General features: G+C 39.5%; 1 protein-coding gene across 1 annotated transcript; it reads left to right on the top strand.

Moving 5' to 3' along the window:
* Positions 1–1293: 1293 nt before the first annotated feature.
* LOC139760867 (galactosylgalactosylxylosylprotein 3-beta-glucuronosyltransferase P-like) lies at positions 1294–26851 on the top strand. Its single transcript, XM_071684585.1, has 9 exons — positions 1294–1517; positions 3479–3556; positions 15005–15135; positions 16409–16515; positions 22018–22159; positions 23469–23623; positions 23838–24014; positions 24864–24974; positions 26643–26851. The coding sequence occupies exons 3-9, from the start codon at positions 15015–15017 to the stop codon at positions 26760–26762; spliced, it is 933 nt and encodes a 310-aa protein (XP_071540686.1). The 5' UTR covers positions 1294–1517; positions 3479–3556; positions 15005–15014; the 3' UTR covers positions 26763–26851.
* The last annotated feature ends 320 nt before the right edge of the window (positions 26852–27171 follow it).

Below are 27171 nucleotides of genomic sequence, written 5' to 3'. Positions count from 1 at the left end.
GGGATCGATTACGATTCCTCAAACAATGTGGACTCGACTCTCATGATTAATATTACGACATTCCTGCTCACTCGAATCGAATTCACTCTAACCTGGAGTGGCACGAACCATCTGACTGGACAAGTAAAGTAACAGGTCAGTGATTCGACCGCTCAGATACCAGCGCCTGTACACTTGCCAGAACGCGAACAAAATGAACTCAACTCTAGCAGCCGCTTCATGCCCCCACCTACCTCTGCTCTCCACACCGTCACTTTAAAATGTAAAAATCGTGGAATCCTTCTGCTTTAGAATCGATTACGACTCTCTGGTTTACCAAGACGATATAGAAACGAATGCGATTACCATTACTCAAAATATGTGAAACAGGTTCCAACAATTAGATTTCTGATTACGATTACATGTCTGCATATGACAAAATACGGATCTGCAAGGAATGAATACTTTTAGAATGGGAAGAGAAGAAATAGAATACGAAAATTTCGCTAAATGAAAATCGTCGATGAAAGGGTTAGTACACGGGCTTAGATACATTACATGGTTATAGACTTTGAAGGAGATATAATCTCCGAAAATACGAAAAAAAATTAAGGTGGAGAGTTGTAAGCTTCAGATGGCCAAATAAGGTGTATATCTAAGAAAACTGCGAAATACATCATATGGTACTCTGTAACAATAGGTTGCTTAGCTATAATTTGTGCAATTATGTTGGTATAGCTATAAAACAGAGGGACAGGTCATTCCCAGTAAAAACCGATTGTACAAACACAGTTTCTCCTCAACTAAGGTATTAACAACAAACGCGACGAACGATACGGAAGATAAAACCGAGCCATTGTTCCTGGAGATAAGATATGCTATCTCGCAGGTTAACGTTTTACATCACAATATTCCACATCACAAAACGGCATGAATTTAATTCCTTCGTTGATCACGTGGTCTATTTCAACGTGAAATGCAACACTGCCGCTATAATGGGTATCGAAATGAGCCAAGCTCATAAACCTTTGCAATCATCAGAATTACGTTATACAAAGGTTTACTCAAGGTCGAATGAGAAGGTTCTGCTGAGCGTTAGGTCGGACGCTTTTCATTTTCGGTGTTTACCCAAGCATATGTTGAACCACAACCATAACACACTAACACGGCCAGATTCTAATTCAAAGTTCCAACTGATTTCAGATGAAATGTCACAAAACTTTAGTATAAGACAATTTATACCGTGATGTTATCGCCCAGTCTTAGAAGTTAGCGTTCAGCTTTGCTGTCATGGGAGTAAATAAATCTTAATTTTCGAGTGTTCTGCTGGTGCGGTCGGCTTCCAGTCATCATCGTACCTGTTATCCCTTCACTTACGAATTAATTTTTGCCGAAAAAAGCGGCGAATTTAGAGTGCGCACTCCCACCCATCCTGTGGGCGGCGGCGGCAGTGAAAGAGGATACAGAGTGCGCAATAAGACCAGGAACTGGGTCACTGATTCAGGTATCGAACAAGGCAGAACAGATACGATAAATTGGTATGTAACTTATGCAGTGATATGTCTATCCATGGTGGTGTTGTCTTACGCGCTTCGCTGTGGTGTTCGTTTGTCAAGAACTTGCATTTGTAATGAGTTATGTGACTGTGGACTGAATGTCTGTGTCCAAATGTAGGTGAAGCAGGAGGAGACTTTAACCCCTACAGTGCAGGTTTACTGCGCAGCCGTCGCTAACTCTGCCGATATACCAAGCTGCTACAGCGGTAGTACCACCTCCCTAGTCGGAGGTCCTCTTGCCATCTATCTGGGTGCGTGATTACCTATTTGTACATTACGTAAAGGGAGTTTCACACTCATGGGGCCTCATCTCTCGAACGTTCTCTGCTGTCATACATCAATTCAGGTATGCTGTATGCATTAGCCTTGTCCTCGGTAATTTTATTCCATTCATCCACCACTTATTCTATAAAAGTCCTTTATTACATTTCTTTTTTTTAATAAGTTGCCGCTTAAGCTCATGTTGTCCTCTGGCTACACTATCCCTACATCTATCGAAGAACTGTTCACTGTCCACGTCTTCGATCTGTTTTTAAAAACTTAATGGTTGTGATTAAGTCACTCCCTCACGTCTTTCGTACAACGTGGGCAAGTTTAAAGCCATCTGAAATTCCCTGTAACTCAGCTCTCTTAAGCCAAGTCCATTTCTGTTGCCCTCCTTTGGACCTTCTCTATCAGCTCTTTAAGCTTCTTTAAGTGCAGTGATCAAACCTGAGAACTAAATTCTACACTTTATGTAGGATCTGAACAACTTACGACACATTTTTATTCATATAACTGAAACCTATTCTAATAACTGCCAGAAGATAGTTTGATACTTAACTATTTTCCCAATGTGAGGCTCTGGTGACAGGTTAGGAATGATGACTCCCAAGTCCCTCGTGCTCCCAGAGTCCTGAAACTTATTTCCAGCAAAATAATAATCATAATGAGACCTTCTTTCACGTTGTCCCAACCTAATCACTACACACATGCAGCAAACGTACGTGTGTGTGTGTGTGTGTGTGTGTGTGTGTGTGTGTGTGTGTGTGTGTGTGTGTAGTCACCCGTGTGCAAAATAAGAGGGAACTTTATATAAAACTTCTGGGAAATATAATGGTAAGGTCACCTAGATTTGTTATCCCCATTAAGTACAGTAGGTTCTCTATGAGCAAAAATGGCCAGTAAGGAACAGCAGGTTCTGTATGTAAGTGAAAATGGGTATGTATATATGTAATGGAGACTGGCAGGCCCTCAGGCATTTGGTATATTGAGAGAAAATTACCAAAATCCTCAGACTAGTTTTATCTCTTCGCCACTGTTAACAGGATTCCTCGTTTCATTTGTCTGGATCCACAAGATTTGAAATACTTTATTCTTTTCTGGTCCCTCGTTTGCTCACATTCTTCCTGTGTTCTCCAGTTATTTATTCCAAGTTCCAAGACCTGGCGCAGTCCCTGGGGACAAGCAAGGCAGTGACCACAACCTCTTGCATCGAGAGGTCGAGAACCTCCCGTCGTTCATACCTGACATGTCCTCCTACTATTACTTTCCTAGCTGTACTGTCCATAGCTTCCTCAAGCTTACAAACCTAGCTGAAGTAAGGCAAATCACGGAACGGGTTACTTCAACACCTTAATATTCCTCGAGTCACATACAATATTTGACCGAGACACAGTAGTAAGCTTCTGTTTCAACACTTCCAAGCATGATATTCCCTTTATAAGTCTGGCACAGAGTCGATTTACGAGACCCTCCTTGTACACTGCTTAAGTTTAATATTCCGCTTCCGTCACGACCTTTCTAATCTGATACTAGGCGGAGAGAGTCAGTTCCTAAGACCCCCTGGCAGGTTGAGTCCAAGTCCGATCTGTTTTCAACCTTTACCGACCAGTTATTTACTTTACGTGTATGTCCAGTGGCTTCACCAGCCATGCACCTGACTGGTGTTGTGTCTTCCACAGGCCTGGCTACCGGCAGCTGCCGCTTCCACCGCTCAGGGCTTCGTTCATCAGCCTGCCGTCACGTGCACAAATATTCAGGTACCGCACGACTCAAAAGTTTCTCGGGCACAGGTATCTATGATTATCTACTTGTGCTGTACATGAAGTTAAACAATCGTGGCTGTTCATATTTTGACCACTCAATATCTCTGTACAGTTTACATATATATATATATATATATATATATATATATATATATATATATATATATATATATATATATATGTATATATATATATATAACTGCGTTACCCATATTTACTACATCCTCGTCCACATATTCCATTCATCCACCATTCTTAATAAACTTATATGAATGCACTACTTCATATATATTTTTTAATAAATTTCTTGTCTGATTTCAAATTTTCTGTTGCTCTTCTCTTGTCGTCAGTATGATTTGAAAAGTTAAAGGCTGTGATCTGGTCACCCCTCATTCTTCTCTCTTCCCTGCTGAGCAAATTTGAGTCCTCTAGCCTTTCCTTATGTTTTTTTTTTTTTTTCAATTCTGGTACATCTTTGATCTTAACCTTCCCTATTAGCTCTTTGAGCTAATTTTTCTTTTTTAAATGCGGTGACCAAACTGAAGACAATCTAGTTTTGACCCCGAAGTAAGATCGAATCAGCTAGCTCAAATGTTTCCTAATCCATATACTTGAGCGCAAATCTTTAATGATAGCTAACAGACAGTTGGTTCCCTCAACATTTCATCATTCTCTTCATTTAGGAGCCTGACGACATCTGCTACAAACGTTTCGCTCTCACGCACAGATACCTGCAGATGTTTCCTGCTAGGTTATATTCATTTAGAGGCGCGCGCTGGCGTGTGCGCGGTGTGTGTGTGTGTGTGTGTGTGTGTGTGTGTGTGTTGTTTCTTTTGGCCGATGAGGTTAATCAGAGACTGACGATGGCAGACGGATGTGCATCATAAAGGAGTGTACCAATGACGAGATCTTGCTACGTGGGAGAAGCCTAGCGTGAATGCTCTTTACCGCACAACACTAACCTGCTTACGAACACCTACGACGGGATTTTGGCCAACAGGCAGAGTTTAGCGCGTATTGCCCATCCAATATAAATATGGCTACGAAGAACGAGTTGTTGCGGTTTAGTGTAGTCAACTGCTGTGTATGAGATGCGGAAATTGTATGGTTGTTGACTGAAGAAGGCCAGCAGCAGCTCACGTATGAGTGTGGCAGAAAGAAAAGACTAGCTACCTGGGCCAAGTGACATTTGAGTCACTGAAGTGCTGGCTCACTGCACAGCTCTGGAATAATAGTGTTCAACAACGTACATTTTGCATCATTCTTGGGATATTCGCGAAATTGAGCGCAGAGTAGGACGAACTTAAACATTGTATAAGCAGGCATTTGTCAGCAAAAGGACGTCATCAGGCAATCTCTTTGTTTAACAAACAATGACGTTCATTTCGTGCCTGGAGGTAATTTTCACACATTAAGAGTCACTCGTATATATAAAAAAAAAAAAAACGCATGATGTAACGTCCACACCATCTAGGCTCCAAATTTAAACACGATCTTAACGGCTCTTTGAATTTAAGTTTGACGGTTAAAATGATTAAATACAGGTGTCTGGGAAAGGTGTCTCTGCAATCCCAGCTCCTGGTGGTAAGAACAGTTCCCCTTAGATCGTGGTGGGAGATGGGCTTGAACAGACTACAATCGAATATCATACGTGTGTGTGTGTGTGTGTGTGTGTGTCTATTCATTATACAAAAATCCTCCATGTTTAATAACAGAAACTGTGTGGAGACTGCAGCATACGAAGCTTGGTAACAGTCTCCCGTCTGACTGCCTGCCCTGTGTAAGCTCGGCAATATGAGAGGAGTGGACCGGCCAGAAGGGGTAAAGACAGGGACGTGGCGAGCGAAGGGCGGAAGCTCCAAGTGGCCCAGTGTAACCGTTATGTAAGTGCGACGGATGGACTCAAGATATCCCCTGTTACTCTAGCTCAGGATGAACCTGCTCGCTCGCTCTCTAAACCAGTCCTTATCCTACCTTATCGCGCGCGCGCGCGCGCATGTGTGTGTGTGTGTGTGTGTGTGTGTGTGTGTGTGGAGCAAGTTTTGATTTGTGCGTCAACTACGCTCGAGAGAGGGTCTTTATGTCATGAATGGCAGTACTGTAAACAACCTTCACCTAGCAACTTCAGTCGCACATTGGGCCTCGAGGGCGGAGACTAGATTAGGTGTTAAAAAATATAAATGCTTTCCCTCCGAACGAAACAAATCGAGACAAATTCAATATGAAAATCGAAATCTAGTAGTTCTACCACTGTTGGTGACAAATATGACGCATGGAGGCCACAACGAAATCGAAATGGGAGGCAACCACAGCGATCAGCATTCTGACGAACAAAGCCTGGTTTGTGCGGCCCGCCATCTGCAGGGAGAGGCTGCCACTGATGGTGGCTGGCGCTCCTCAGTGTAGCGGGCGACCTCTGTTGAGACGGATGTAGCTGCGGCAGCTGATCCACACCCGCATGAAGCTGCCCTGGGGTTTCTCGCACTCATTACAGAATGGGAATTGTTTGTAAGTTTTTTTTCTATAAATATTTTATGTTGGCAATTCTGACTGGAGTGATCAAATGAAAGGCAAAGCAGCTGACAGTGAAACAAAACTAGTCTTAACAGCGTTGACGTCCAGGATTCCCAAGAATTAACCTGCTAGAATTAATATTATTAAATTTGAGCCGCATAACATTTCACCCATTACCCTTCTGATTATATATGTATATATATATATATATATATATATATATATATATATATATATATATATATATATATATATATAATCTGAGTCACACAAACCACCTGTATGTTTCTTCACAAGTGAAATTGTGAAAGTCTAAGTTTATTATTGAAATTTTACCCAATACTATCTTCACGAAAATCCCTGGAGGGGAGGAATCCTCCGAAGTTTTGAACATCACATATCCGTACAAACTGTTATTAAATGTGCACCACGTTCTAAATACAAGTGTCTTTACATTCTTATCAGTAAGAGGAACGTGCCATTGTAAAGATTCCCCTTGTGTAGTTTCTTGCCGATGTCACCCAACTCAAGAGTCCACACTGCTCTCGGTCAGTCTTCTGGCGGGGGAGATAATAATCATCAAAATTGACTATGCGTTCCCCGTGTACTGAGGCTCCGTCTAAGCTTCCTCCCTCTGAGTGACATATGGTGTTTTGTTTTCTTATCAGCATTTACGGGAGAAATCTTATCATTCCCGTGGGTGAACTGGCGCTCAGGGTAGCGGACAAGATACAGTATTTGAATTTTCCCTGACTGTAAGCAGGAGGGCGAAACCGGTGTTTGTAAGCTCGAAACCAACCAATCTCTCGGCAGGTAGAAGACGCAGGTTCACAGTTCTATATTAGATGAAAAGAAAAACATATTACCCACATTACTTAATCTGAGGGAGGCGAAGGTGCGTCACATTAAGGGTTCTTATTGAGTAGCTTCAGGTGCAAAAATTGTAGGCAAATCTTCGGCCTTTCTCAATAACTCGGTTCTCTAAATTCTGCAACCATCCTCGTTGTCATATATGAAATTCTACTATTACTTGTTTTGCTTTTTTTTTTTAGGGGGACCAAATATTGTAGTTTTGGCCTTAAGTCAGAACAGACTGCTGAATAATTCCTTATAAATGTAGGTGAATGTAGTCGTCAAATATGCCACCAGACAGACAGAATGTCTCATTTACTGTTAGTCTACAATTATATTCGTATGGAGGCCTTCTTTTCAATGTATCCCTTTCCCGTTACTATACAATTTACTAGAGATGAATTCCATCGAGGATGTAATTTGTCTTGATCATCTTGCGCGTTGGTGCAGTCTTCGTTACCCTGGTGAAGCGTAACCCATCTTCAGACGGATCCTCAAATGTGCTTTCTTTATACCCTTCCACGAAGGCAGTTTTCGATCTATCGAAGGAGTCTCCCCTTATCCCGACCTGAAGATAAACCTTCTTTACCAACCTGTTGTTCTCCTTCGTCTAAGATGGGTATCAATTTTTTTTTCTCTCTCTCTCTCTCTTTACGCATGTCCACCTTTCCCAGAACACGTTTCTATCTCGGTTAGTCAGGATCTCCTTCGTAATTAATTTCCATTTGTTCACAGATTTTCTCCTCCAGTATTTTACAGACCAGACTCAGTCAGCAGGACTGTTCTGCCTGTCTGTCTGACTCACTGTATAACTTTGTTTTCTGTTTTAAAGTCTAGTAGTAAGGCATTAGTCCTCTTCCAGTACCTTTGCACTTCACCTTCCTCCAGCGACATTCGGAACATGACAAGCGGTGTGTGAGACGTTATCCTCACATTGAGAAACTTCTTGAGGACCGTAAGACTCAAATGGCAACAGCTCTTTGCAGTACGTTTATGCCTATTTTCTTTTAATTTCATTACTTTGCAGGACCTCCTCGCCATTCCATTTCAGTGATGTAGGAGCTACGGTGTCCTCCAACTTGCAAAACCTTTTTGAACTTGCCCTTCAGCTCCACACACACACACACACACACACACACACACACACACACACACACACATTATCATTACACCATCCTCAACAAAACTCGTCCCTTTGAATCGCTCAGCCTGATCACCTGCTCTTTCATTGACAATGTACTCCTCGTGATATCACGGGAGTTCTGGATAAGCAACTTGTCCACAACAATATTTTCAGAGTTTCTCCACTCCTTCATCGTGCTAAACTCACCGCTTCTCATCCTACACATTTTCAAAAAGCTGAACGGCTGATGCGCCTCCTACTTTCTTCGATGGCACGTCCCCAAGATCTTTCTCTTCTTGATGCATGCTACTTGACGACACTTCTCTTTTTTTTTTTTCAACCTTCCCTCCATACTTACAATTACAGGTGCCCATGTTCATGCTTCACAATAAAACTATCTAAGTATTACATAAATCATGGCTAGGGAATGTCATTTCCCAATCTTTGTTCCCACAGAAATCGTTTTGGTTTTGTAAAGTTCCCACGATTATATTTTTCTCTTTAACTCTGATTTCCCTCCTCCCCCTCTCGTTAATGTCCTAATTCATCATGCAATCAAACTCAAGCATTGCATAATCACTCATTCCAACAGGTATGTCCTATACGACTGGTCTGGGAACTGTGACAATGATTACATATATTTTCACATATCCAAGACACTTTGACGCTTCAGATTAACACAACGGTTTCAGGTTGGTCTTTGAAACCACATACCTTGACTACAGTTGGCTTCACTCTTACACCTTTGCAATAGTGAGGTTCAGTCTCGCATACCTTGGCTTGAGTGAGCTTCATACTTATATAAATCAGCTACAGTGGGCTTCAGACTTGAACACCTTAACCGTAGTGTGCTTCAGATTAATAACCCGGTATAATAAGACTCTGGCTCGTATAACATAGCTATAGTAAGCCACAGTCATATAACCCGGCTACAGTGAGCCTATGATTCATATAGCCCGTCTACATTGAGCCTATCTATGATTCATACAACTCGGCTACAGTGAGCCTATGATTCATATAACCCGGCTACACTGAGCCTATGATTCATTCAACTCGGCTACAGTGAGCCAATGATTCATACAGCCCGGCAACAGTGAGCCTATGATTCATTCAACTCGGCTACAGTGAGCCTATGATTCATATAACCCGGCTACAGTGAGCTTCAGGCAAAATAGCTGCAGTTGGCTTCAAGCTCACACTAAGGTCGCACAGTGGGCTTCGGTGTCATATATAGAGGCCAGTGACAGCTATAGAAAACAATTATATATATATATATATATATATATATATATATATATATATATATATATATATATATATAAAGAACTGCAGTGGTGATGCTAACCCCAGCTCTATCTATCAGCAAAGAGGACCCCACTTGAACCTCGGATGGATCCACGCCGCAACTCAACCCCACCTTCATTGGTTGACTGTGATCCAAGCGTTGCTAGAGATATTCCACTGGCAAAAGGACCCAAGCGACACTCCCTTCCCTTAAGTAAAGTACTCTCCTCAAACTGAGTCTCAAGCTCAAGATTCAGTGATTGCTGGAACTCTGTCTCTGCCACAAATGCCACTGGTTGCACTGGTAATATTTGCACTTCCCCCTTCTTGCTGATGCGTTTCTTCTATCAACTGGTGCATCATACAAAAGTTAATCCAGGTCAAGTGGCAAGGCACACCCTAAAAAAAAACTGGCCAAACTGATGTTGAGTAATACCACATAGTGCCTGACCACCAAGTCCTCTACTGCTGCTGCTACCCAGCCCACTACCTCGAATCCCAACTGAGCGTACAGATGACACCTCATTGCATCCTGATGGAGAACGCACTATTGCCCGCACATCCAGAAAATTGTGCATGAGGCTGAAATATATATATATATATATATATATATATATATATATATATATATATATATATATATATATATATATGTGTGTGTGTGTGTGTGTGTGTGTGTGTGTGTGTCAACAAGTTGTATATGAGAGAAGACTAGGAGACTGCAGCATTAAAAAGGAGATTTATAGTAGTCATGAGGATGGTGGAAGTCACGGGCAAGCGATGCTACAGCGTAACATAAAGAAAGAAAGAGTTCGGCGGGTTTTTCAAAGAATGTAACGGTCGGCGCAACACAGCGGTCGACGCTGCAATTTGGACAGCTGACTTGCGCGGATACGGTCACGCCACCGCACTCCCATTCTCCATACGTGTTCCGGATGATGAATCGCGAGGGAACGTAAAATGGATTATTGCGCTTGGAGAGAGAATTCTGGACGAGGTGGGAAGCATATACTTGCAGTCCTAACCTTTCATCAACACTTGGGACAATGAATCCCGTTTTGTCTTCAGTATTAATGCACTTATACCCCTCCGACCCTCACCCCGTTTTCACTACAGCGACATTAGTCTCCCATTTTCGTTATCGAGGTGTGAAACACACCATCATCCCCCGCCTCTTACACACAGACAAACAGACACATACCCAGCTGTTATTCTCCCTTGATAGAGGGCTGGTCGATAAAATGGTACCTGGCACAGGCTTGGGTGAGTGTGTGCGCGCGCATACATACATAGGACTAAAAAGACACGGTTTATATACACAAGGTTAAGAGAGAGAGGAACAACACGAGCATACAACTCTCTCCCCGTAACTCACATATATAGTAATAACAAACGCACTAACCACTAAAGTGTCTTCAAGGCGTAACCTCACCCCACACTAACCCCCTACCCAACAACAACAGTCTCCTATGACACTACTTAGAACATTTGTTTCCTATCTGGTGCACTGCCGTCCATGTAGAGAAGCGAGCCTCATCGTGTAAGTGTTCCGTGTTTAAAAGTACCAATTTGGAAGTGTTCCGTGTTTAAAAGTACCAATTTGGAGGTGTTCCGTGTTTAAAAGTACCAATTTGGAAATGTTCCGTGTTTAAAAGTACCAATTTGGAAGTGTTCTCATCCGACTTTGATGAGTTGAATCACGTATGTGTCTCATGTTCTTAACTTTTCTGCTCCATGCGAGCTTCATGTTTAGAGTGTAGAGTATGCAAGGCCTTCCCTCTGATTCATAAGTTATGTAATTTCTTCCCCTCTCTGACTTCTTGTTCTAAGTGCATCGGACAAAATGAACCCCAGTGTCTAGTAAACCTTGTTGACTTCACGTTACAGACTACCATATACAACCATCTTACCCCCCCCCCCCCCCCGTTACCTACCCAGAGCGTAACAGTGAAATATGTAGGCTTTCCTTCAAATGACCTTTAAGTTGTTGCTCGTAATGCAGCAACATTATCTAGAGCAATCCTTATCACAACTCATGACCACATCCCTTCTGGACTTGTGTTGCCCCGTCTCTCAACCTTACATAAGTGTATCATGTCTTTACTAATGTGCGTGTGTGTGTACACACACACACACACACACACACGCGCGCGGAGTATAGCCGTTAGTGTTACTGACCGCCCCACAAGTTGCCAAGGACCGCCTGGGATTAAACCCCCATTGGTTCGAATCCTGGTCGTGGCAGCCGGTCCACAGTCCACCCAGCTGTTCATCCACCCCTTGAGGCTGGTCGAGAGAATGCATACCTGGCAAAGGCTAGTGTGTGTGTGTGTGTGTGTGCGCGCGCGCATACATTCACAAGAGTGAAAATACTGTACACATTTACAAGGTTAAGAGATTAGGCAACACGAGTTTAAAGCTCTCTCCTCATAACATACAAACACTAATCACACCCACCAATTTACGCCACGTGCCCATACAGCAATCAGCCTCGAGGAAGGATGAACAACTTGGGTAGGGTGTGAGCCCACTATCGCGCTCAGGATTCGAACCCATGCAAGCCAGACCCTGGGTGGGAGTTTGCTGCTTCATGGTCATCAAGCTGAACTCCACCAGCAAGGCCCATGTATGTATGTATATGTGACTGCAGACTCTCAGTGTCTATATAACACTTGACTGATAGAAAAACGCCTGCGATCAGTGTTATTCTGGTGCGGTCGTCTCCTTCAGTGTAAGCAATAGCCTGGGAAACCACACGTACACCGAACACTTCTCGTTACAGGGAACAAAACCTGTGAAACGCGAGACCTTTAAATGCCAGACGCGAGCATGGAGATGCCACTTACCCGCCAACCGAGATGACTAAATGGCTATATATTGGAAGGGTTTTTGGTATGTGTGTGCGAGTGTGTGCTTACAACGTCGCTCACATGTCCAACGGCGTGAGATACAACGAAGAAGCTCTTATGGTAGAGGCCTACAATAATTCAGGGTGTAAGACAATGACACGAAAAAAAAAGTCAGTTGTGGAGCTGAAAGCACGATACGATTACTTCCTCCAGTGATGCGATCGCACAAGTTCAGTGAATTTTCATATAAAAGCAGAGGAAACTGAACCACTTGCACTGCGGTAGCCTTTGATAATGTAGCATGCACAGGAAACCATTACCCAGGAAAAGAGAAATGGGTAAACCTCTCCGCATAGTGTTGTAGCCTCGCCCTTGTTCGACTGTCAACAGTGGGGGTGTTCGACTGTCAACAGTGGGGGAGTAGCCGTGTCGGACAGACTGAGATAGAACATAAACACCAAAGCAGGATCATTACTGACCAACAAGTGAAGACAAACACCAAGCATCATCACAAGCCAAAGTATATGATTTCATGTAAATAGTTTCAAGTTTTAACATAGTTTTTCATTATATTCATTTACAATGTATTGATTTTGTTTAACAAAAGGAAGAAACTTCTCTGGCGAATATGTGGAGACAGCATTTCCTATTCCAGACATCACTAATCAATAAGCATGAAGGTACAATCTCTAGTTTCGATGGATCAGCTCAAAACAGTTAACTGTGTGCTAAAATTAATTTGCAATATAACGGCCGAAAGCTGCATCACCATATTTATCTTCATATTCCATCGGTATCATGCAATACCTTTAAATACAGACTCGTCACACCAAAGGGTCCTGACGTTCTCCAGCATTTACCTAGGTAAATGAACTGACATTTATAATGCACAAACACTAATACTTTACATATATAGGCTAAGAAATGTGTTTCCATGGACGAGTGGTCTTTCTGGGCTTTGAAGCTCTCAGAGAACTGTAGTACAAGTTTTTCTTCTTCCCCGGATCTTGAAAATGTTTGTAATTTGTGTAATCGTTATTATCTTGCTCCTACCATTCTCAACTCTTTCCTGAGCCCAAGATACCAGCCTCCACACATCAATAGGTCCAACAACCGTAACGATGTAACGTATTGTCCGAATATTCCGATACGTTCTTTTAATTCTGATGTATACGTAAAAAAAAAGGAAAGAAATAGTTGTTTTGAATCATTACATCAGCATTACAATCATGTTGCAATATGATTAAGCTAAATGTGTCGTGAATTAAACTAGCATTACAATACAGTCACAAAACACAAGAGGATTTACGTAAAGTTGTACATGACACATCGTCTTGAAATATTGTCCTACGAACATGTTATTACGTAACATATGCACGTAAGTAGGGGAATTTTACACTCCTGGGACCGTACTTCGCATTTATTTCAAATAGGCTCTTCAACGTTCTAACTTTTCTACATGTACTCGTACTTCCTCTTTTCTTCACTTCTTCCACAAGTCCACATTTCTTCTACTGTGGCAAAAAGACTCCCTCACGTCCCCACTTCTTTTAGACTTGACATCAAAGAACTGTTTTATATTAACGCTTCTCACGTCATCATAGAAAGTTATAAATAGTCGAGTGTATGTGTGTGTGTATTCCTACTGGTGTTCTGTTTCAACCACGCACACCTGAAGTGGCCATAAGTGGTCGGAACGTAATAATAGATACAACAAAATCTGTTAAAGTTTCCTTGACAAACTTAGATGCATTGTTGATACTGCGAACTGCAGTAATTGAGGACAATCAAAACGGATGTCTTTATATATATATAGCGCAAACCAATTATTCTTGTTGCGAAAATGAATCTAGGATGTATCTATCCTTTGCTATAACTGCTGGCACAGAAATAATATGTTCTGTAACATATAATTTTATCTACTGAACTGCAAAAAGATTTCATAGTCCTCAATAAAAATGATAAAACAAATAAAAACAATAAACCAATCGGTGCATAAAATTACAACATCTTTATATAAATGAGAAAACAGGTTAATAAAAATCAATGGATCAATTACAAGTAAACAGTAAAGTATACAAACCGGCAAGCCTCAACAGCCAAGCCCTGACTTCACTGTAAACAGTAGGAGGGAGAATTCCGCTTTGCACCTCCCTCAAGGCCACGATTGTAGTTCCTTAAACACATCTCTTTCCTCTCCTATAGCACTAACCGTAAGCACTGTACGAAATATTGTTTACAATGAAAGATATATAACCTCACTGATGTCATGAGTTCTGAGTTAAACGTATCGATAAACCACTGTATTCTTAGCGCCCTTATTTTATCTTATATATTCTATTTTTTTCATGTAGTGCAGGCCACATGTCGCTACTCACACTCTTAAAAAGGAAATGAATATAGTAACTGGTACCAAACTTTTATACTATCAAACCACTTAAAGTATTCTGCGGTGAGGGATAATAATGACATAATTGTGTGTCTGTGTATATCTAATGCACACTATATATAGTGTGCATTAGACGTACACATAAAAAATAATTCCTTATCTTGCAAATATATACTTTTTAGGTCCTAACGGGTGAAGATCCGTTAGTTAGTTTACAAATCATATTGGGTGTCTTACGATCACGACAGATTTACAGGATAATAATGATGTATAATCTCAGGTATACTGAAGTGGATCTTATGCTATACACAAGTCCCTTTTAATATTACCACTTAGTGATCTATTCGGGATCCTGATAAAGTCACGGCCACTGGGTGGACGGAGGTTGCGCCTACAGCATGTATAAAACCTGGCGTTCTCTCTCTCCACAGGCGAGGCTTCATGTTCCACGTCCTGTTAGGAGGGAGCCTTCTCCTGACGGTTCTCGTCCTCCTCTACCACCACTTGGAGTCTTCCTCAGCTGCCCACCTCCAGTGTGTCGAGTCCCTGGCCAACCTTAAAGGTAATTCAATATTCGAGCTTCTGCTGGTTTCTATTTGGGGAGGAGCCTCTGTTATCTTATACTAGCGAATATCTGCTGGCTTGCTCTAAGGAAACTTGGCTAGCTTACCCCACAGGAGTCAATGCTGATTCAGTGTGGTCTAGGTGGCTTGCCAATTTACTCTGCTGGCTTGCATTACCTTCTAAGAAGGAACAATGCATACTTACAGTTTAGTCTTCAGTTTTGTCGGACGTTTAACAATATTTCATTATATCTACAAATATATATATATATATATATATATATATATATATATATATATATATATATATATATATATATATATATATATATATATTGCTAGGAGCAAGTATACAGTTATCTTTAAATTGGCGTTTTGAAGGTAAGAAAGACAATCGCCTAAACTGACGAGTAAAATGGCTCAGCTAACGAGTACAATTAATCATACGGGGGTAACCTCCTTAGCTATGTCCCACATAGTCTTAAACTATGAATGATCTTTTAATCTGGATGCAGAGGTCAAGATATCTTTAGTTTTAAGAATGGCTCAGGTCAAAACTTTGGATTAAATTGTGGGACTATGGGCAGCACTGTTACCAAGTGAATTAATATTCCAGGATGATCACAATAACGGCAAAAAATATTCGCATTTAGGTGAGAACTACGTTGTGGAAAGCCTTGGACGTTTTCAAAACCTTTAGATGGAATTTCAAACTGCTAACCCAGTATGTGATCTGGATCCTTGGTCCCCTCCCTGTCTATTTCCGATGCTTTCTCGAGTGTCTGTCACCTGACTGCTAGTGGAGCTCCGAACTACATTCTCATTACTTAAAATGAAGCTTCAGGCCCATCTCAATGTAATGGAGCCTTGAACCGCTTCTAGTATTTTTGAAACTTTAGTACAAGTAATGACAATATGCTAATCCATCTCGCCATTGATGGAATCTGCCTGTACTCACATCCGGACACAGCCGAATGATTCAAAGATCCAGGAACGACCTTAATGTTAGGTTCATGGAACTAGATTGAAGCTCCTTTTGAGCTACAGGTTCGAGGCTCCATTTGGGATCGGGAGACCGGCTTGTATCAAGGCTTCCTACTACATAAGTTCTACGGTCTAATATTACCGTTAATTGACTGACAAACACTGTTGATTACACAGAAAACTACTAATTACTGATAATGTCATGAATGATAAGTTATGAATATAATCAGCAGTACAGTATAACATGATTATCATTACCACTCAACAGTTAATCTTTTTCTACGGCAGCCTCGCTGGCACGAACCATCAAAGAGGAGTTAGGTAGGAGGAACCCATACTATCCCTATCTACCCACAATCTACATCATTACACCGACCTTCCCCAGACAAGAACAGGTAAGTAAAACAGGTTGTTGGCAGACCATTAGGATATATATATATATATATATATATATATATATATATATATATATATATATATATATATATATATATATATATAAAGACGATGACAAAGTGAAGAACAAATGATCAGATCATGAATATTGCTTTGGTCATCAGCCAAAAGAGGGCTATTTTTGTCAACATTGTATTACATAAGTTGTAACGTCACAAGAGTAGGGTTACTGAAGTATATCACCAATGGCAAAGCAGCCATGTTGTCAGTAGATAAGGTTAGCGCTCTCTTATCATACGAAAAAGTAACAAGTGACCAAAAAAGACAAAGAAAAAATTTGTCAAAGCACTTGCAGAAAACACAGCACTAAGTTATCGACTGACTGGCTATATGACCATAATTTGAGTACGAGTGGCTGTTTGATCACGTACCACAAGCAGGTATTCTGATTATTAACTAAAAGGTGGAAAATGAATGATAGCGTATAAGTGCACTTCTAGACACGGGAAAATTTCGAAAGTATGCGGGCTCGTAATGATAGCATACATGATAATAAAGTCATCAAGATTACAAATGTACGACATCGATTGGTGTCGTACTGTCATTGTGACATGTGGGTGACAACCGAATATTCGCCAACAGTCAACATTCCTGCAATTTGTTTACTTGTGTCGATATAACCAGTGACGATCTATTCCTCAGACAGTAACAATAGTATTTGCTAGATGCTTTGCTACTCTTCTAAGTATTTTATCTGAACTATGCTGTCATTAAACTGTATAAAAAAAAAAAGCTGCTCAAATACTAAAATCCAGGAATTATAATTAGCAATAATGCCATTAAACTGCCGTTAAAAAGTTTCTAGCATCAGAAAAAACACGTTGGCGGGTTGTTCGTAAGAAGTAAGGATCAAGAAAGGCAAAACCCATAGGGTTAATGTTGCAGGTCTATGAGGGATCAAATCAACCAGAGAAAGTGATGCAGTTGTATATTCTTGTGGCATTTTGAATTTCTCGTTTCTTTTCTCTGTAGCTTAGTATTTACTCAAATGCCGGTGTTTGTGCATATAAAGGAATTCACGCTTAACAGATTTAATAATAATAATTTCTCTGTCCAACCTTAACTTAGAAGGCAGCTTCATCTAAAGGATGCCGAATTTAATATTCTGATGACACTTGTTCACACATCACATGTTACACATGGTGATATATATATATATATATATATATATATATATATATATATATATATATATATATATATATACTATAATACGTATTTTGCTGGCACTTTATGTATAAAGTTTTGTCTCAATAATTCATCCACGAAATGGTGAATTGTTTGCTTACAAAACATTCCGCATATTGCAAACCTGTTATTCTGCTGAAGGTCAGATACGATGAACCAGCCAAAACTTTACCCTTAGATTTGCTGAGGTGGACACAGGCCACATGACAACACAGGTGAGGTAAGAAGCCATATAAAAACTTTTAAAAAGTTACGCACATACGAGCACATTTCTAGCTTTTTCCTCAATATCATGAGTCGATATAGTTTGGGGTCGACAACAAATATGAGTAGAACTCAAATCCGCAAAAAATGTGTATGGAAGCAGCTTCACATCAAAGAATAAGACTGTCTGATGGTCTCCTTCGCCTAGTACGTTAATGGTTGTGGTATGTTCCTCGATCCAACACTTCGTGATATATGGAAGACAGACAAAAGAAAAATGCCAGCCATCCTATTAGTGGAGCAAATCATAATTTTGCTATATGTCGAGTTGATGGGTGCTTTTTCATAAACTGCAACTCCCTTCCAACAAAGACGATTACACTCTATAACCACCGTTGTTCCAAGAAGCAACAATTCAAAGTTATGGACTACATACCCAAGGATCAGAGCGTTATTTATCCCAGGTTCTCCAGAATTTAATGTTCGCCATAGTTTAGGTCCTCAACAACGTAACAATGATCTGTCTTACAATGCAAATGTATTTAATAATCTATGTACATAATAACGAGCCGTCACGCACAGCGAGTATCCAGTTTCCAACAACGATTCGTGAACTACTATCCAACCAAAACGTTAAAAAAGTCATATGTGGTTTTATTTACCCCTCTGCGACTAGGTTACACAGGAAAAAATATATACCCTTCGCTGAAAACGCGTTCTCTTAAAATTATGCTCATGGTTATCCTAGAATCACTGGAATGGTATTTGTACTATAAAGAGTGATTCAGGAGTGTGGAATTGTCCTTTTAACTCATAACACCAATCTGTCGAAATTATCGTTTGTGGTGGGGTTATGAGGTGATAGGAAATATGTTAGTTATTAAAGTAATGCAGAATATCAATATAAAAACAAAGATAACGCGCCAATTTTAATGTTACATGTGTACTGTAGGTTCATTACTAGTTAAAATTCATCTTATTCCACATTACTAGGCCATGGATCATTTGATGTCTTTAAAGGTATTGGTACCTGACCAGTGTGGGAGGTTTTTGATAAAAATTAACTTGATCCCAGTATCTTTACAGATATACGAACTCGCCCATCGTATTTTCAAAACTTATTAAAATGTTACGATGGATGGCGGCATGCAGTGAATACATCATATTGGACATCAGGCCTCTGAAGACCCTACATGCAAATTTTCTTATTGTATTACAGCTTTATTCGGTCTGTAAGTAGACCTGCAAACCGGATAAAGCTGTATATAAAAATTTAACTAACGCCAGGTACACGTCGTCAGCCGTACGCCGCGAGAAGACATTAGCAAACACGAAGTTTGGTTGCCGTAAGCTTTCCTCCTCTTCACCGAGTACTTAAACTCGGTCATTTCCCTCTCAACCAATGCCCTTCCCACTTTACAAGAATCCTTTTTTTAGGAGTAGGTGCTACATTTAAAATTCCATATCCTATATCAACTCTTACAATGTATTGAATCCAGATATACCACTTATCAAAGTCTAATTATAAGACGCTCATCCGTCAACTGATGATAATCGAAATGTACTCAAGTTGTTATGGCTCTTGTCTAGGTAATTCTTGTCAGATTCCCCACTCTTTTATGGTAGATTACTTCGCATTATAATACATGCCACGGAGGGTTAGCTGAATTTCATCTTTAAATAATCTGTGGTTTGTTTGCCGTATACGAAAACTGTTCTCTACCCTCCTTCAAACCGAATCTCTGTTCTCTACAATATTAACCGGTCAATTATGCTATGGAATTATACGTTTGCCAACTTTTTTTTTTGTTAACGTACAAATGGTGAAACTCTTGTTAAGCCACACAGTATCCTAATCATGTTTACAACAAAATCATGCAATTATCCACTATTTAGTATGTACACAGCACAGCATGTTTACTTGTTTTCAGTCATGAATTACAATTGTTAAGCAAGGAATCTGCCTAGCGATAAATCATTTAATGGACCTACTTACCTGTCGTGAAACAAGATCTGACTAAACTGTCAAACATTACACTTTCAAGTTCTTAATTTAACATTGCTACAAAGAATGTTCTTACGTTATTCAAAAAAACACTTACTTTCAGTCCGGTCAGTGATGGCAAATGTAGAAGTCACTTGCAAAAACTTGTATGGCTAGATCATCGTTCTTTGGAAATTATGTAAGTTCTCCTTGTCACCCCTGTTGGTACAGCTCATAACGGACATTAGGAGCAGCTAGTGGTTCGCACACAATCTATATGTGAACGTTAAACACACTTCAGTCCACTTACATACGGTCACTACGATGGAGCGAAGCAGAATGACGTGAATATGTTTATGAATGCACCTCGGATTTTTTGTCTCGCAGGAAACTCTTCAGAAAACTAAGAGTATGTAACCTACATGCCTACATAACCTACATAGGTGCCGATCAGTCTTTTTATTTTGTACTCGTGGCGCCATCTCTTATCCTGATGGTAAATAACATTATTTTACTGGTATCAAGACCGGTATGTACTATTGCTCAGATCCCATTAATAATAGTAATTGCTATTTTCTTGTTCAGACTCTCTTATGACCAAGTGAAGACCATGGTCCTGTATTTCGCCCTATACAGTATTTAGTTATCTATGGTGTCTTGACGGAATGTAGACGTTTGAATCAGTTTGAAATGCACACGTGCAGTAACCCCCTGAGGAACTAGGCACCAAAGCTAAATATAATACTTGTTAAATGATAGTTGATTTATAATAGCACACACGCACTGAGCCAGCTCATTCATTACTGCATGATTATCAAGATGATGGGTTTTTTCAAATGGCTTACTATAGTAAAACTTGCTTTTCATTAAAAGACGTCTCCCTACAGAAGTTATGCTCTTGACATGAATCACTCTGGAAGCTAAGGTTCTTGAGATGTATTGCTTTCAATACTTGGCTCATCAGATGTATAAGACTACAGAAGTTAGGCTCTTGACATGAATCACTACATTAGTTAAGCACTCGAAATGAATCAGTACAACTGACCTTGGTTCAAATTTTGAACTAAATTATAGCAATTACTTATTTGCAGCTCAATGAAACTGAATCTGTCATCATCCTAAAATGATCAGGAAAACATCCACATTGGACCACATGACACCTGTCCGCTATATTGAAAGAAATAACTTTAGGCATTGTTGAAATGCACTCATCACCAGGAAAGCCAATTAATTCTAAAAGCGAATTCGAGAATTATAAAACAGAACAGTCGTTCCTCATTTCAAGATTTCAAGCTTATCACTGGAAAAAGTCATTTCAGCGTGTCACAAAAACAACTACTTCCTTTCCAGATTTTGAAGTGCCACAAAACAACAATACTTATTTCAAAGCTGAATTGCACAGTGGTACATTTGACTAATTCATAGAGAATTATGTGATATATTGCAGGAGCAATCATTTTCGAAGTCTAAATTGTGTCATCGGTGTAGTTACACGAAAACAACTTATGCATGTTGGATAACCAGTCACTTCCTTAACATCAGGGTATGAAAAACAATTCACCACTTGAGCACTCATTTACTTAGTCATGAAAATGTAACTGATGGGGTTTTTTGCCAAGAAATTGCCCGGATATATTCATTTCAATGTGAAACAGTTCACTTTAACAGCCATTTGTTTCCCATAATATAGTTGACAATATCCAGTTACCTATGAAATGAGTAATTGGTGTGACAAGTTGTTAACTTTAAAATGCATCATTGGAACACATTTTTAACCATGAAACAGATCATCCCAATAACCATTAATTAATTTTGAGATGACATCAACACTAAAATTACTTATCAGAATGGTTACTTATTGGACATACAACAAATCCCAAAAGCTGCCACTTGGTGACAAGAGATAGGTTGTAGACATTGATTAAATCCTTGTGAAACAAGTCACAGGAATGGCCACATCCTCACTATGAAATAAGCAACAAAGCTTGCTGTGAAGTAGGTCACTTGAACAGTCACTTGCTCACCATGTAGTAGGTCACTATATAGTATCCATTGTTTACCTCAGATTCCAGAGTTGACACGATTTGCCCAGACACTCATGAATGTGCCCAGCATTCACTGGATTATTGCTGATGATTCCAATGTTACCAACAAACGTGTCCTCGACTACCTCGATTACTCTGGGATCCCTCACACCTACCTCCTCAGTAAGTCCTTTTTTCTACCTCAAAGAGTTATAAGTGAAGGTGTAGACAATACTGACAGAAAATAGAAAGAATCTGGAAAAGCAGAATATTGAACACTTAGGGCTCACTCTTGTTAAATAAGAATTCAGTCAGTAGCTATGAAATGTAAATTAGCAAAGCATAGAGAAGTATGTACAAAGATATAATAACCAGTGTCCCAACCATTTGTTCTTTAAAATAAAATGTCACAGACTGAAGATACTCTAAGATTTATTTTCAAGCCAGTGTACTGTACTAATGTAAAGCACCAGATTTTCCTTTAAGTAATATATTAGTACTTCATAAATAAATGTCTTAAGCTTTGTATATAAGGTCTCCTATTTTTCAGTTTTAAGTTAATACAAACCAAAAAAGTTTTGAGAAATAAATATCTGTGTCCTAACCCTGTTTAGTTTTCTCATCAGTTTTCTCTTAGATATCCTAATGTATATCCTCCTAAACCTGGACTAATTGGTGTGCAAGATTTTTGGGACCAAGATATATTTTGGGCTTTGAAGACCTGTATCTTCCCAAACCAATAATATATCCTCCCAAATGCACATTACAATAATTTGGTCAGGAGTTGAAATGTATTCTAGAGGTGTAAAAGAAACAAAGCATTCATCACACCAAATGAAAAAAATACACCCCAGAATAACATTTTCATTCACTGTAACTGTATAAAACCTGGGCACTAGTAAATCTTCAAGAATGTCTGGGTTATGAACTTTATTCATTTATCTAATTACCCAAGGGCCGTCATATTCAGGGGATCCTGCTACTCCAAGGCTGTATTACACAGAATAACTGGGACAGGATGAGCTCCTTTGAAGTCAGAAGTTCTTTGAACTGATTATACATAGTTTTGTCAACTAATACTGATACAGCCTCAACAAGGTGACTTTTCACTCTGTGTAACCTCAAACAGGTGGAGTATGGTTATGTCAGGTTATGGAGGATCCTGCTGTCTGGGTTTGTGAAGAGAAATTGTATCTCAGTCTTGACAACATATTCTTCCTTTAATGAAAGTCTGGTGCACTTTACCCTGTATAGATGGTGATTGAGCAAAGATTACATCAGTGACATCTAAATGGAAGCACAGTTTCTATGCAACACCTGTTTAAGGTTTCCATATCAACTTTAAGCCAAATTCTTGGCATACCACATCCAATCTTATAAAGAGGGTAAGTTTTGAAAGATGACCGTCATGTAACTTCTTATTTTCTAGAACTGTCTGTCTATTTCACTATACTAAAAGCAATGCATTGTAACATTTGTGCAAATCCAACAGCCCCGATGCCAGAGAAGTACAAGCGTAATACCTTCAAACCTAAGGGTGTGGCTAACCGTAACGGAGGTCTACAGTGGGTGCGGGAACATGCCACAAAAGGGGTTGTTTACTTTGCTGATGATGACAACACATATGACCTAAGAGTGTTCCAAGAGGTTGGTAACTGTCTTCTGAGCTACCTTAACATTGAATATGCTCATCTAAAAACAATTATTTAGTGAAAATTATGAATTTTCCTTAAACTACAGAATAATAGATTTCTGACAATAAATATATCTACACAATGAAATGAGATCTTAGTTTTCACAATGTAGCTATTGACTGTGATGTAACCTAAGCATCAGTTGATGCTTTGACTTTCTCACACAGATGCGGTACACAAATCGTGTGTCTATGTGGCCTGTGGGCTTAGTAACAAGTGCTGGTATTTCAACACCAGTGTTAAAAGGAGGTGAATTCTTCACTTGGTATGATGGATGGCAAGCAGACAGAAAATTCCCTGTTGATATGGCAGGCTTTGCTGTCAGTGTCCAGTACCTACTTCAGGTATGAATTATTGAATTCTATCAAGTTACCTAGTTACATCAAAACTGCCACTTCCCATTATCCATCAATGTGACATGAAAAATCTCTTTCATACATCCTATACTTGTACAGCTCCTATACTCTTACATGTAAATGCCCACCTCACCAATCTACTCCATGACATTAACCATCATCTTCTTAACCCTTAATCTTTCTCTTCTCTTTCTAGTATTAAAGCTTTTATGAATATATAATCTTATACAGGTTCAACAGAGCGAAACAGTATCGTAACTGTGATACGATAGTTGTCATAGATCTCATGTTGGACAAAAATGGAAGAGGGGAGATAAGATTACAATTTTAAAGTTTCAGAATTGATTTGACAAATGTAGATATATAACAGCTTTTCAAAATTACTGAAGAGAAAACACTGAAAAGACTTAGTAAGAGACTAAGAAATGCCTTAGAAAAGATGAGAAGTATTACTTCTAAAGTAACATGAAACAAAGTTATGAAATTGTGTGTGTAGACAATACTGTGCATTGTAAAACTCCCTCTCCATATTGCATATATAGGGAATAACACAAGTGCACATAAACACCCATACCATGAAAGTCTCCAGTTATCATCTACATTCTTCATGGACTCAAGATGGCCTCTCTGTGCCTGAACTCAAGAACATTGACACAATTTCTATTCTTCCCAAACATACCCCTGTTACCCACACCTGGTCTTCCTCCTTGTCCTTTACACAAGACAGCAACTAGAAAAGCTGAAGAAAGGGGCAGCCAACATCATCCCCCATCCCTTTGATCACCTGAAACTCTTAGGTTTCAGATTAAAAATACCTGTACTTTACTCTTTTTTCAGATGGCAGATGCAAAAATGCCTTACACAGCTGGGTATGAGGAAGATGGTTTCTTGAAGAGCCTTAAAATAAACCCTCAAGAAATTGAATTTAAGGCTGATGACTGCACAAAGGTTAATCCTGTTTACATATTTTTTTCCAAAGTAATCTTAGTAACCTGGGAAAAATGATAAAGACTCTGAGTGTTACTTGTGACTCATAGCTAGCTGATAAATAGGAAGTCACAAGCATGTATCCAAAATCCAGTCAATCTTTTTACCTAAATTTTTTAACTAAGCCTCAGAATTTTTTTTTTCAAAGACAACAAAGATACTTATACAGTATCCACAAAAACCCTTGTCCATCTGATCACCCCAGTGCATGTGGCCTCCCTGACATCATCATCCTGCCACCAAAACATAGCCCTGGAGTGATGATCTGGAGTTGCTTAAATTCTTCTCATCTTAGGAGATTATCTGTACATCTTGAAGTCTTCCTTTGGTAACTAGGAATAGGTTGGCAGTGAAGCCACGAGCACTGGCAAGCAATCACTTGATTGAGCATTCTGAGCATCCAGTGTGCCTTAAAATCTCATGTGTACCCACATTTTCTTGCTTCTGGGCAAGAATTTGGGCTTCCTTCCCCTCAGAAAGATAACAGCTAACCATCTTGAAGCACAGGTGGAAGAAATATAGCACCCAGAAGCAAAATTCCCAAAATGAATTGGCAGCAAGGAGTCAAGAAAGAACATCCTTCTCTAGAGATAGCCTGAAGCACACTGAGGCAGGTTGATGGTGCTTACACTGTCAGCAACACTGGTTTCAGTGACCATTTACAATGATATCACCCTAAAAGCATCATACGCTTGTACGCATAGCAAACCTTAGCTGTGTATTGCCTTTGGAAATATATATGATGGACAAGGTTTTTTGCGGACACTGTAGTATGAACGTTTCAAGTGTAATGCAAATATTTTCCATGCATTCCAAAGGACAGGGTATTCAAGTACATGTGCAGAGCTTTATCTTTTGTGTGCACTTCACTTACTATCCATATAAGGTTTCGGACTTTAATTCCTCTGATGTCAGATTATAATATATTGAATTCAAGGCAGTAAGGGTGCTAAGTCACCTTGTATAGATTGCTCTTCTATTATAACTGGTAATGAGCTAACACTGATGCCGTTTGGTAAAGACATTAACTTTTACGCCAAACTTGAACTATGCTCAGGTGATTACAATGACATGTTCAGTAAAATATATTACAAGCTGAAACAATGGATTTTTCTGTTCTGTATGTACAACATGGGTAGATACAAACCTAAGTTTCAACTAGTTTACAAAAATTTCTGTGAACTGCAATAGTTGTAGATAACTTCACCCTCCAAAGTATCTTGTAATTAAACTTAATGTTAGATTGCTTTACTTAGTGTACCTGTAGTGAAAACATATGCCAAAGTTACTCATCATTACACTTAATGTCAGATTTTGCTTTATTTAGTGTAAATGTTGTGAAAATGTCCTACTGGAGCACCCTCAAGAGGGGGCCACAGCGGTAGTCTCCATAACCAAAGAACTCCAGTTTCAGCTGCTCATCCTATCACAACCAGTGTCTAAGATTTCCAGTTGGAGTGAAGTACTTAACATGCTCTATAACCCAAAGAAATGTCTTCCAGTATAGGGGATTATTCATGAGATAAAAACATGTCAAATTAACTATCAGTATACTAACAAACCTTAAAAATAAACTCAACTTGAAATACATGCAATAAACAAATTATCTAAAATGTTTTTTCTTTGCAGATATATGTATGGCACACTCAGACAAAGAGGAATGGACTATCTAACCGAAATATCCTAGAATCAAAGTACGACAACACAAACCTTAGACTTTTACAAAAAGACATGATGATAAAAACTTGATCACTGATGTCTTGAAAATTTGATACTGTAATGTAATATTTATATCTGCACTTCATGCATAATTCATTTTTCAATAAATTTTTTATATATGTTTATTTCAGTCAACCTATTTTAAGCACATTATCAGACACATGTATATCTCTATTAACTTCAACTGTCTCCATTTAAATGGGGTGGATCATGTGCATACAACTACTCCATCATATATGTTCACCTTGTATCCTGTGTGCTAAATCAACCAAGATCTTTCGCACTATTACAGACCTTCTGGAGTATTCATTTTACACAATAAGTTGAACGCCAAGGTAAGAGTGTCTCCTTTTGCATTCTACCCCATTACATAAAAACCACTCCACCACCTTGGGCAAATCAATTTTCTAGGAATCCTGTTAATGAAAAAGACCTTGTT

Source organism: Panulirus ornatus, chromosome 38 (assembly GCF_036320965.1).
Source record: "Panulirus ornatus isolate Po-2019 chromosome 38, ASM3632096v1, whole genome shotgun sequence".
NCBI classification, from domain to species: Eukaryota; Metazoa; Arthropoda; class Malacostraca; order Decapoda; family Palinuridae; genus Panulirus; species Panulirus ornatus.
Note: the sequence above shows the minus strand (reverse complement) of the source record. Positions and strands in the feature narration are given on the sequence as shown.